General features: G+C 41.7%; 1 protein-coding gene across 4 annotated transcripts in view; it reads left to right on the top strand.

Annotated features, from left to right (window-relative positions):
• Positions 1–13453, top strand: part of CTPS2 (CTP synthase 2) — a 305004-nt gene that overhangs the window by 193623 nt on the left and 97928 nt on the right. For all 4 annotated transcript variants that reach the window (XR_005777445.1, XM_040423329.1, XM_040423328.1 and 1 more), the window contains exon 15: positions 12346–12442. Coding sequence is in view for 3 of the 4 variants with exons in the window: in XM_040423329.1 (XP_040279263.1) it covers positions 12346–12442 (97 nt within the window). In the remaining variant the exon portion in view is untranslated. The remainder of the gene's footprint in view (positions 1–12345; positions 12443–13453) is intronic.

The following is a 13453-nucleotide window of genomic DNA, read 5'->3' as shown; positions in this document are numbered from 1 at the left end:
TAATTTTGTGTTCTTTTTTTTCCTATTCTGTTAAGAAAGCTGTGATTTTTTTGGTCTATTTTTTATCCTCTGTCTATTGTTCTGCCATTTTGCTCTACTTCTGAATTCTTTTAAATCTTTCTACTTCTTTGTGTTGCATTCTTCTTACATTTTGTCCTCTGGTATCACACTGGAGACTATATTTATGCCAGAACATTGTGCATCTGTCAGCGTGACATGTCAGATTTACCCATTTACCAGGAGAAACCCAGTCACAAGAAGCAGGTGAAAAACTGTTCCTGACCACAGAGTAAATGTTTTACTCTCTTATAACATTTCTCTATTTAGAAATCACACCATTGATACATTTGCAAGAACATGCATAATTAAAGGGATTCTGTCACCACGATTATCCCTATAGAACCAATTACATTTTATTGGAGGTCTCCTACAGCATGTCAGAAATATACCAGTGTGTAAATTATGACTGCTGTCGTTTTGCAGAAAAAAAGATTTTACATCTATGCAAATGAACTGTGAAGAGAGCACAAGAGGCGTCCTACCAGTCAGCAGAGGCCAGCTGCACTCATTTTGTGTGAGCAAAGCACCCCATCCTCAAGTCCCCTCCTAGCTCCTCCGACGTCATTCTGATGTTGCACTGTAATCCCGCGCGAGTGCGTTTTCTAGTCACCTTAGCGGTGGTGCGGTCTCCCATTCATATGCTGGCATCAGCCTCATGGACTGCCCCTTGGGCTCGTTTCGCAATTCATTTCCATACATATAAAATAGTTTTTCCTTAAAAAAAACACAGCAGTCATAATTTACACACTGGTATATTTCTGACATGCTGTAGGAGACCCCCAATAACATGTAATTGGCTCTATAGAGATAATTCTGGTGACAGAATTCACTTTAAGCTTCTAATCAGCATTAGGGGCAAAAAGCCAAAGCCTAGATCCAATTCTTACAATTAGTATGTATTTACCAGGATATCAGTATTCATTTTTATAATATTAAATAGAGTTAGTTTAATTTGTTAAACTCTCCGATAACCCCTTTAAAATGGTTTCCACGCAGCTTTTTTTCTTCTTCAGTATTTGATGTAGTATTTTGAGCCAAAGCCAGAAATGACTTAAGAGGAATGAGAAATATAAAGTAAGGACTTCTATTTCACCTCCTGCCGAAGTACAGTAGCTTTTTTAAGAAAAAAAAAGGGGGTTAAAGCGTCACTAACTTTTCACACAATTTTTCAAACAACTTTTGATATCTAATAGAGACATATCAAAAATTGTGATTGGTGAAGGTCTGAGTGCAGAGACCTCCACTAATCTGTAGAACAAGGAGAGAGAGGTACACGCTTATAACATGAGGACTGAATCAAGATGGGCCCATAGATTTCTATGGATCTGGTCTTGTGCAAAGAGGAGAGAGAGCGCGCAATATGTGTGCTCTCCCAACATTCTAGAGAACGGTGGGGGTCTCAGCACTCAGACCCCCACCGATCACTAGTTTCGATATGTCTCTAATTCTATAACACATCAAAAGTTGTGTGAAAAGTTAGTGACACTTTAAATGGGTTGTCAGAGTTTTTTTTTTTTTGTTCTTTGTATGTTTCTAACTAGGCAAATGTAAGGGCTTTACAATGCACTTACTGCATCTGCAGTGGTTCCCTTCTCAGATTTCATTGAGGGTCACATGACCTGTGATGTCAGCTTCTCTTCCTGATCTTATGATGTTTCATGCACAAGCCTGAGAGAGCAGATCTGTGTCTGTACACGAGCCACGCCCCCCAGCACTGCTGCTGTCTGCCTTCTCCCTGGATTCTTCAGGAAACTTTAACCCCTTCTGCAGCACAGACTCAGGGCTGAAGGCTTTGCCGGGTAGCTACAGGCAGTGAAGAGACACAGGATCTTTCCTCCTCATCCTGCAGACACAGAGCTGACAGACTGGAGGAGTTCTGCAGAGCATTGCATAAGAACAGGTAGGGGGAGGATCCTGTGTGTATCAGCAGTGTCATTGTACAGCTGGGACTTGTAGTCCTACACATACAACATGCTGCTGAGTATCCTAGCACTCCCTTTGCAGAGCAGGGGGAGGGGCGCAAATATTCATGAGGAAAACCTCAGAGGTTGTTGTTACTGCAGGTAAACAGAGGCCAGAAGAGAACTTGCTTAGCTTAGTTATATATTGCTGACCATCAGATTTACAGTGCTATATATATATTTTTTCATAACCAGGACAACCCCATTAAGCAGTTTGCTCCCACAATATGTCCAAATACACAGCCACCCTTACCTTAGGTCTAACTTGGTTAAAGGAGTTATCGCCTTGATAACCCCTTTAAGGACTCTAATTTATCATGAAGCCAGTTTAATACAGTTTGGGATGGATTTCACATTTCTGAGGCCCCAAGCAAGGTTTGCCTGATGGTAAAGTCCTTCCCTAAAGACGATATATCAACATGCTGCAGTAGTAAAACCTTTGACAGGCTGCCCTGGAACCCAATGCAGACAGGGAAGGGAGAGGCTGTACTAAATAAAGGGGCTGTGCTGCTCAGCAGAGGACATTGCGTGTGAACCTGTCCACAGTATGGCATGCAAAAGTTTGGGCACCCCTGGGTCACAATTACTGTTAATGTGAACAGTTAAGCAAGTTGAAGATGAAATTATCTCTACAAAGTACAAAGATGACACATTCTCTTTGCACTTTAAGCAAAAAGTTTTTTTTTTTTTTTCATCTTTTACATTTTCAAAATAACAGAAAGCAATACTCTGGGCACCCTGCATGGTTAGTACCTAGTTGCACCCCCTTTGGCAAGCATCACAGCTTGTAAACGCTTTTTGTAGTTAGCCAAAAGTCATTTCTTGTTTGAGGGATTTTCATCCAGTCTTCTTTGCAAAAGTATTCCAGTTCTGTAACATTCCTGGGCTATCTTGCATGCACTGCTCTCTTGAGGTCTATCCACAGATTTTCAATTATGTTCAGATCAGGGGACTATGAGAGTCATGGTAAAACCTTCTGCTTGCACTCTTTGAGGTAGATTATTGTCGATTATAATGTGTGTTTAGGATCATTATCTATTTGTAGAAGCCATGCTCTTTTTAACTTCAGCTTTTTTTTTTTACACTTGATGTTATATTTACTTACAGAATTTGCTGGAATTTCATTGAATCCATTCTTCCTTTTACCTGTGAAATGTTCCCTGTGCCATTTACTGCAACACAACCCCAAAGCATGATTGACCCACCCCATACTTTATAGTTGGAGAGATTCTCCTTTCATGACATTTTGTGCCCTTTTGTCTACCAACATACCTTTGCTCATTGTGGCCAAAGAGTTTTAACCTCAGCGGTCCACAGGACTTGTTTCCAAAATGCATCAGGCTTGTTTAGATGTTTTTTTGCAAACTTCTGATGCTGTTTTTGTAGTGAGGACACAGGAGAGGTTTTCTTTTGATGACTATTCGATGAAGGCCATATTTGTGCAGGTGTCGCTGAACAGTAGAACAATGTACCACTTCCGAGTCTGCTAAGTCATCCAGAAGGTGTTTTGCAGTCTACCAGGTGTTCTGCCATTAATCCTATGAACAAGCATTTTTCTTGGTCTTCCAGACTGTCACGTACCGGGGACCAGCCCAGCCCACCGCGTCACGTGACAAGGGTTGCCCAAGCCCTTCAGGCCGATTCACCTCACGTCCTCACACGCTGCAACGAGCCGTAACTCGAGCATAAATCGCCACCTGAAGCCTGCAAGCACACCCACAAAACTTTCACTGCCACCACCCGTCCGTTATAAGGTTGACGGGAAACCCCTGAGTGTTCCACTCGCAAGCAGACACACGCACACGGTAGTAAGCCTCACGGAAAACAACCTACAGCCTCAGACTGCACACACACTCTTCATGGAGCTAACAGGTTCTTAAAGGGTTTCTACCACCAGAAATACTGTTATGTAGCTGACTGACATTGGCGATGCGCTAATGTCAGCACTACATAACAGTATGTTTCTAACATTAGTCCCTGCACCCGTTTTTGTTAAAAAAGCACTTTTATTATATGCTAATGAGCCTCTAGGTGCTATGTGGGCATAAAATCAGCACCTAGAGGCTCCGTCCACTCACCCATTATGCCGTCCTGGTCCAGTGTTCTGCCCGCCCAGCTCCTCTTGATTGATGCCACTGTTCCCTGCATCGTTGGCGAAATCACTTCTGTTTTCGGCGCAGGCGCAGTGAGTGAATGATGCGATCCGGGTCCCGGATTCCTCACTGCGCCTGCGCCGACTACGTCACAGTGAGGAAGCCGGCATCAGGAGAGTGGCCTTCACTCACTGCGCCTGCGCCGAAGACAGAAGTGAACGGCGCAGGCGCGGGATTTCGCCAACGATGCAGGGAACAGTGGCATAAATCAAGAGGAGCTGGGCGGGCAGAACACTGGACCTGGGCGGGATAATGGGTGAGTGGACGGAGCCTCTAGGTGCTGATTTTACGCCCACATAGCACCTAGAGGCTCATTAGCATACAATAAAAGTGCTTTTTTAACAAAAACGGCTGCAGGGAGAAATGTTAGAAACATACTGTTATGAAGTGCTGACATTAGCGCATCGCCAATGTCAGTCAGCTACATAACAGTATTTCTGGTGGTAGAAACCCTTTAAGGTTACAAGACAAACCATCAAACTTTTAGGTTTAATGTATTAAAAATAGACAGTATTTGGTTACAAAAATTGATTAACAAGAGACATACATAAATGGCAAACAATTGTAAAATAAAAAGGAGAAAACATAGAAAGTTCTGATACTTAGCAGTTGTGTGGTAAAAGTCCTTTCCTCCCAGGAGATTTGGGCAGAATAATGGTGCACAAACTAATTCGATTAGATCTCCCACTTTGTGACACCCAAATATCCAGGGACTGTATGTTTATGCCTTTCCTGCAGGGGCAGGCCTGAGGGGGATTTCCCCTCCCACCTCTGACTCAGCCCCTCTGGCCGAGCTTTATTACCCATGCAGCCGGCCCACTGGCCATCTAAGGAACAGGTATGAAAATATCAAAAAGATATCTTCACCAGACCAACTGAGAAACTACAGACCCCAGACCTTCTTCGTAATTCATATCTCATCGCTTTTGAGTCCTAGCATATCAAATGAGACACGTCCAGGACGCTCAGAAGATGAGATCCTTATTTTAAGAAGATGAAGGCGAGTTGATACGCATGACTGCTGTTTTTGAGACAAGGTTAGAGGAGTCTGGTATCTACTTAGGTTCTCATACTTTTGCAAGGTACTCCTTTCCTTTTTTCACTCTAAAATGTACAAAACCAAAATAATACACTGATCTTGCTTACAATGTTGTAAAATGTGTTTCATTTTAACTTTATGCCTTTTGGAGATCATGTCATCTTCCTCTTGCTTAACTGTTCACAGTTGCAAACTTTTCAATGCCACTGTATATACTGTGGTTAATGCAGTTTTGGAAAATGGAGCTTCTTTCAGTCATGTGCAGTGTTTCTTTTTTTTGTGCCTATGGGGCTGAAACAACCATAAAAAAAATGCTAAATTAGTACCGCCGCGTCTCTAACAGCCCATATCATAATGTCAAAATTGCTGGTTTTTGTTCACCATTCCTCCCAAAAACAAAATAAAATGCAATCAAAAGGTTGTATCTTACTGATGACAGTGAGGTAGGGGAAGTACCATGATTAATAAATAGTTCTTTGTCCATTAATTACCCCGACAATAGGGGATTGGGATGTTCAGTTGGAATAAACAGATGTCTATCTTCCCGTACTAACACGCCTTTATACAGTCAAGGCCCAGTGTGTCAAAAGAAACACTCAGAGACTCAATTCTCTTTGCTGACCTGGTCAAATACAATCCCATCCTTTGGGTACCAAATATTTATTTTAGGGATCTGCATGTGTGAACAGGACCAGCGGTGACAGACTTCAGATGACTCAGCAGTTTTAAAAGTCCACTTCAGTTTATTTAGCATCAAGCAGAATACAGGACAACCAAGTTGTGCAATCACTTGGGATGAAGGCACGGCACCAGAATAACAGATAAACATTAAATTAAAGTCCTGGCCCATCTGGACACTAACTACACAGAGCTTTCTACCTCATCTAGGTACAAATTCCATGCAGATCAGACTTTTTACAGGAGACATGTCTACTAGCTTCAAGGCTCTGACACAGACTGACAGTCTGAGGACTCTATTTATTCCCCAGTAACAATCCCAATTACTACACCTGAGAACACGTCAGGCTAGCTGTACTGGAGTGGGGTGGAATGGTAGGTCCTTCTACCAATCCTACCTACCATAAAAAAAATAAAAAAAAGTCAGCCCATAAATAAAGTCTGAATAACCCAGTTCCGACAAACTGTACTTTGCTGAAATTATACAGCCTTCTGGATTCCTTTTATCTCACCCATCTGAGCAATCTGGACGAGATATAAACCCTTCCAGTACTTTATAAAATACATCGATACAATTTATGTATTGTTGGCAGGGTCTAATAGTCTACCTTTCAGTAGAATACAGCAATATGCACAAAAAAAAATTGTTAAAAAGAACAAAGGTAAACCAAAATGGTTGGGTGTTCACCTGGTAGTACTGTGAAGGTGATAGGCACAACGTTATCAAGACTAGGATACAACTGTACCTGATGGAGAGTGATCTGCCCCAGAAATGTGTTTCCCCAATAAAGCACTTAATTATGAGTCTTTCACAACTCAAGGGCTCGCCAATATCAACCATGCAGCAGTGCGATTTACTTCCTACATTTTTCAATAGGAGGATTGCATATTCATTTTCCCTTGTGTGACTAAAATTGTAGAATAATGACTTAAAAAATGTCCTTAAGGCCTCATGCACACGACCGTATGTATTTTGCGCTCCACAAAAAACGGATCTGCAAAAAATACTGATGACGTCCGTGTGCATTGCGTATTTTGCAGAACGTAACAGCTGGCCCCTGATAGAACAGTACTATCCTTGTCCGTAATGCGGACAATAATAGGACACGTTCTATTTTTTTGAACAGAACAGAAATACGGACATACGGAAACGGAATGCACACGGAGTAACTTCCTTTTTTTTTGCGGGCCCATTGAAATGAATGATTTTGTATACGCAAAAAAAACAGAACAGACACGGAAAGAATATACGTTCGTGTGCATGAGGCCCAAGTGTAAAAATAAAAGTTACATCACATTATTTAAGCGATCTGGTGGGGAGAAAATGCCCAAACTGCTGTTTTTTTTTCACCCTGTCTCCTAAAAAATGGAATAAAAAGTTGTAAAAATTTTTGCAGTGTAATTAGAGTAATTACACTGACCTACAGAGAAAGGTAAACATGTCAGTTAGGGCTCATGCACTCGAATGTATTTTCTTTCCGTATCCGTTCCTTTTTTTTTGCGGACCGTATGCGGAACCATTCACTTTAATAGGTCCGCAAGAAAAACAGAAGTTAGGCCTCTTTCACACGACAGTATGGCTTTTTCAGTGTTTTGCGGTCCGTTTTTCCGTTTTTTGTTTCCGTTGTGTTTCTTTTTCCGTTCCGTTTTTCCGTATGGCATATACAGTATACAGTAATTTCATAGAAAAAATTGGGCTGGGCATAACATTTTCAATAGATGGTTCCGCAAAAAACGGAACGGATACGGAAGACATACGGATGCATTTCCGTATGCATTCCGTTTTTTTTGCGGACCCATTGACTTTAATGGAGCCACGGAACGTGATTTGCGGCCAAATATAGGACATGTTCTATCTTTCAACGGAACGGAAATACGGAAACGGAATGCATACGGAGCACATTCCGTTTTTTTTGCGGAACCATTGAAATGAATGGTTCCGTATATGGACCGTATACAGAACGCAAAAAATGGCCCGCAAAACGCAAAAAAAAAACGGTTGTGTGAAAGAGGCCTTACTCTGTGGGCATTCAGTTTCCGTATGTCCGTATTTCCGTTCCGCAAAAAAATAGAACATGTCCAATTTTTGTATTACGGACAAGGATAATACTGTTCTATGAAGGGCCAGCTGTTCCATTCCACAAAATACGGAATGCACACGGATGTCATTGGTATTTTTTGCGGATCCATTTTTTGCGAACCGCAAAATACATACGGTCGTGTGCATGAGCCCTTATACCACATGGAAAACACTGTGAAAAAAATTTAGAACTGTTGTTTTTTTGTTCATGCTGCCTCCCAAAATTTGTAATAAAAAGTGATAAAAAAAATCGAATGTAAACCAAAATGATACTGATGAAAACTACAGTTTGTCTGGAAACAAACCCTCTCCTAACTCTGGCAATGTAAAATTTAAAAAATGATGGCTCGCAGAATATAGTGATACAGGAACAAGTGATTTTTTTCAAATACATGTACTTTATTGTGGGAAAGACGTAAAACCCTACAAAAATCTCAGTAACTGTAATGGTGAAAAGAATTAAAGATAACATGTTATTGATGCTGCACAGTGAATGGTGCTAAATTTAAACAAAAAACACATTACAATCGCTGCTTTTTACCTTTCCCCAGTTAATCATTTTAATAGGTCACTGAGTTTTCAGCAAATTTTTGATATGTCAGAGACATTTCAAAATTTTCATTTGGGAGGGGGGTTAGAGTGCTGAGACCCCCACCGATCCCTAGAGCAAGAAGAGAGAAAAGCTTTTCCTCACTGAAGGGGATGGAATTGAGATGGGCCCATAGACCTTCTTTTATGTCCATATAGCTTCCTGTCCTGCGGCGAAGAGAGAGAACGCAATATGCAAGCGCTTCTCTCTCCTTATTCTAGGGATCGGTGGGTGTCTCTGCACGCCATGGCGTGCAATCTTTTGATGTGTCTCTATGATCAAAAGTGAAAACTCAGTGACCCAAACTTTAAGTATAAATGCCCCAAAAAGGCGTAACTGAAAAATACAACTAAGGCTCCTTTCACACTAGCGTTTTTGCTGGATCTGTCATGGTTCAGCAAAAAGCTTCCGTTACTGATAACACAACCAGCTGGATCCGTTTGTATTATCTTTAACATAGCCATGACGGATCCGTCATGAACTCCATTGAAAGTCAATGGGGGATGGATCAGTTTTCTATTGTGTCAGAGAAAACCATTGACTTGCATTGTGTGTCATGACGGACCCGTCTTGCTCCGCATCCCATGCCGGAAATGAGAACGCAACCAAACGGAACGGAATGCATTTTGGAGCATTCTGTTCAGTTACGCTTTGTCCCCATTGACCCCATGACGGATCTCAATACTGGAAAATAGAAACGCTAGTGTGAAAGTAGCCTTATCCCGCAAAACAACTAGCCCATATACAACTGCGTCGATTGAAAAGTAAAAATGAAAGTTGTGGCTTGCTGGAATAGGCAAAAAAGTGCTTTGTCCTAAAGGCACTAAATAGGCCGGTCCTAAAGGGGTTCCCTGTAACACACGGAATAAATCATACGCTGTAATTTATTCACAAAGTCAACAAATAAATAGTGAATTGTTTCCATAGCAGAAGCAGATGGTGTTTATATCTATCTGATCTCACGGGGAACTAGAAGCCTTCTGACTGCTGTACAGGCACGTATATTATAAATCCCATCAGGTGTCAGTCCTCCCCCAGTCACAGGAGAAAAGCATTGTGGGCAATTCAATTAGCAGGAGATCCATAAAACTAGCACTGCTCCCCAACTCTGCGTATAGTATTTATGATGTGAAGCCTTGACATTTGTATGGTTGGGGCCGGGGATACATTTATTCCTCCTGGCACTGTAGATGTGATATGAGTGGGACATGGCAGCATAGTCGCAAGACATCGTTGTCAAGCACATACCTGGTGAATGTGTCTAAAGGCCTTCTCCTTGACTGTGTAGTTATTTCTACTCAACACAGAGACAAAGTCTACAGCATTATACTATATATGTGTTTACATGAGCGGTAGATACATTTACCTGTAACTAGAGATGGCCTTGCGTTTCGCGGCGAACTTTGCTCGTTTGCCAAACGGGCGAACATGTGGAGATGTCCGCCGGTGCCATATTCTTTTACATTGTGAAGAACTTTGACCCATGACACATCCATCAGGTGGTACAGCACAGCCAATTGAGACGTTTCAGCACATGGACATACCCCCTACCTTATAAATTTTACATTCAGTGTTTTGCCAGTGTAGGGAGAGGTTGCTGTGTGGAGCAGGGACAGACTGTTAAAGGGTTTCTATCACTTCGTTTCACCTATTTAGCTTTCAGACACTAGCGATCCGCTAGTGTCTGCTTTATCTAACCATCCTAATATAAGAGCTTATTGTCCTGCCGTTTAGCTAAAAAATAACTTATATAGATATGCAAATGAGCCTCTAGGTGCTATGGGGGCGTCATTAGCACCTAGAGGCTCCGTCTACCTTAACAAACTGCCGCCGCCCAGCGCGTCCCTCCAGCCCGCCCATCTCCAGCTGAAGCGATCCTCTCCGTGCGCGTCTCTGTTCTGCGCATGCGCAGTGAATGTCTGATCGCTTCCCTGCTCAGACATCTCCACTGCGCCTGTTCCTCGGAGCACTATGACGTCATCGGCGCAGGCGCAGTGGAGATGTCTGAGCAGGGAAGCGATCAGACATTCACTGCGCATGCGCCGAATACGAGGAGCATCGCATTCCGGAGGAGATGGGCGGGCTGGAGGGACGCGCTGGGCGGCGGCAGTTTGTTAAGGTAGACGGAGCCTCTAGGTGCTAATCACGCCCCCATAGCACCTAGAGGCTCATTTGCATATCTATATAAGTTATTTTTTTAGCTAAACGGCAGGACAATAAGCTCTTATATTAGGATGGTTAGATAAAGCAGACGCTAGCGGATCGCTAGTGTCTGAAAGCTAAATAGGTGAAACGAAGTGATAGAAACCCTTTAAGGACATCAAACGCTAGCTAGTAGGGCCACAGAAGTCCTTTTAAGGACTGGTATAGGTGTGCTACCGATAGGTGTGATATACAGAGGGGTGTGATATAATTATAATATACTTTCTAACATAGAAAGTATATTATAGTGCATTTGTATTGTGCAGCAGTTGTGTGCGGTTCTGCTGCGATACCGCAGCTATATAGAGGGACAAGCGTTATTGGAACAAATAATTTCTACTAGTGTGATATACCAGTCGCCCCCCCCAAAAAAAATGATTGAAGCAGGGGTGTTATATACTAATAACATACTTTCTATATAGTGCATATGGGTAGTGCAGCATTTGTTTGCGGTTTAGCTGCGTTACCGCAGCTACAGATAGTGACAAACGACATTGGTATAAATAATTTGTACTGGTGTGATATACCAGTTGCCCCCCCCCCCCCAAAAAAAAGTGAAAAAAAAAGTGGGCTACAGTAAAATAGTTATATATAACTATAATACATAATCACATTTTTTTTATGTCAGGTGAATGCCTAATTTTTAAGGCCCGTACTCCTGTGGCCTAAAATAAAAAATTTCTAGTCTCCAACAGGGCACATTTCAGAGAATTTCCCTTTAAGACGCATAAAAATGTCCCCTGATTAAGATACATATTTTTTGTTGGAATGTTGGAATTTTTTGTTGGAATTTTTTGTCATTGATCTTCCTCTAGTATTTGTCACTGTTCATGTTGTGGGACTACTAAGTATTTGGTGGCTGCAAATATGAGCTGAAGGTTTTTCAGTTTCGCCTGCCATTAAAGTGAATGAGGCCCACCCCGAACTTGCGGTTTGCGAACATTTGATAGCTTTCGTGAGATCGCTAACCGTCCCGGCCGATGTTCGGCCATCACTACCTGTCACCATTGTGCCTCATTGAAAAGCCGCAAAAAATTATAAAGATGCAAATGTAGTTAAAATTTGCATTAATCAGGATTAGTGGATAAAATGCAAGTCATTCTCTTCTTCCCTCCTTTCCATGTAATTCTGTAATTCTTCTCATTAAACTTAAAGGGGTTGTCCCATGAAAAAATAGCACCTGTCTCTGAATGCATTGCATGTAATTAAACATTTAGTATATACTCTGAGTTAAGGTGCCACCTGCTGTTTGTTCTTTTCCTCCTTACTCTGTCCACCTCACCGAGGTGGTCCCACACCCCCTTGCAGATTGAAATGAATCTAGCAGAGTATTTGGGGCAATGAAGGTACAGGGTTGGTCCTAGCTTTGTTAGAAAGAGATTTTCAGGCACTATATGAATTCTGATTTTCATTTTTTACGTTATTCATGGAATAATCCCTTTAAAAGGAGTTTTCCAGGGCTTACTTGTTAATGACTTATCCTTAGGTACACATTTAAGTATAACCTTTATAGAATGTTTAACAAATGAATACATTTTTGGGTTTTTAGACATTTATGTAATGTAAGTATTTTATTTTTCCAGGTGATTGACATGCCTGAACACAACCCAGGAGACATGGGTGGAACAATGCGACTAGGGAAGCGGAAGACTGTTTTTACAGCAAGTAGCTCCACCCTAAGTATGTACAATATACCGTACACATGCATAACTGCTTCAGTGTATCTGTTGTAAGCATTAGGTTCAGTTCCATCAAGCTAAGTGGGGGCTTTAAATGCCATGTCTAGGGCTAGTGACATCACAGTGCCCTCATAGTGATGTCACCTATATCCAGTCGATCAGCTAGATGTCAAAATTGTCCATTGTATTCCATTCCACTTCTGTTTTTTTTTACCACTACTAGCTTATTAGTTGTTCTTATAGAAATGTAACGGTCAGAAGTAACATTTTTTGTACCTTGAGCCCCACATGTAGTAATTATCTTTCAGGTTCTCCAGTGATATTACCTGAATTGATGGAAAACTGTCCTTCTATTGGCATGTTCAATCAACAACAAAGTGCCAGTTTTACCATTAGTTGGTTTTATAAGTGGCAACCAATATGGCAGCACTTCCTTGTGTCATTTTTACCTCAACAAAACAGAACATTTTTGCATGCAGGACTTTTTTTCCATCTCTAATGGAAATGGCTCAAACAGATGGCAAATTGAGCCAGAGGTGTAACTATACCAGCATGGACTTTCTATAATACCGGTGTCTTCTTATGTGGCACAAGGGTCTTTGGGCCCCCTTAGGCTCCTGGGCCAGGTAGCGACTGCTACCTCTGCACCCCCTATCGCTACGCCCCTGTATATATATATACACACACACACAAAAAGCTGTTACACTGTAACAATATATCTCTGCCTCGTGGAATCCTGTATGAGCTTTGGGTTAGGTATGATTAATTATACTGTCTGTATTGAGCAGTGCGGTCATGTATCTTCTGGATGTGAGAACGTGCTAAACACCTTGTCATCCACCTTGGATTTGACTTCTCAGAAACCTTCTCCCAACCCCTTCATACACATACATGTATGCATGTGTTGTCAGTGAGGATCAAGCCTCTGTTGAGTTTAGCCGAATTTTCTCCTAATGTATAAAAAATAAATATGTATATGCATATATATGTATAAATATATTGAGTAGCGTGT

The sequence above is a fragment of the Bufo bufo genome, chromosome 3, assembly GCF_905171765.1.
Source record: "Bufo bufo chromosome 3, aBufBuf1.1, whole genome shotgun sequence".
Lineage (NCBI taxonomy): Eukaryota > Metazoa > Chordata > Amphibia > Anura > Bufonidae > Bufo > Bufo bufo.
This window is presented reverse-complemented; position numbering and strand designations above follow the sequence as displayed.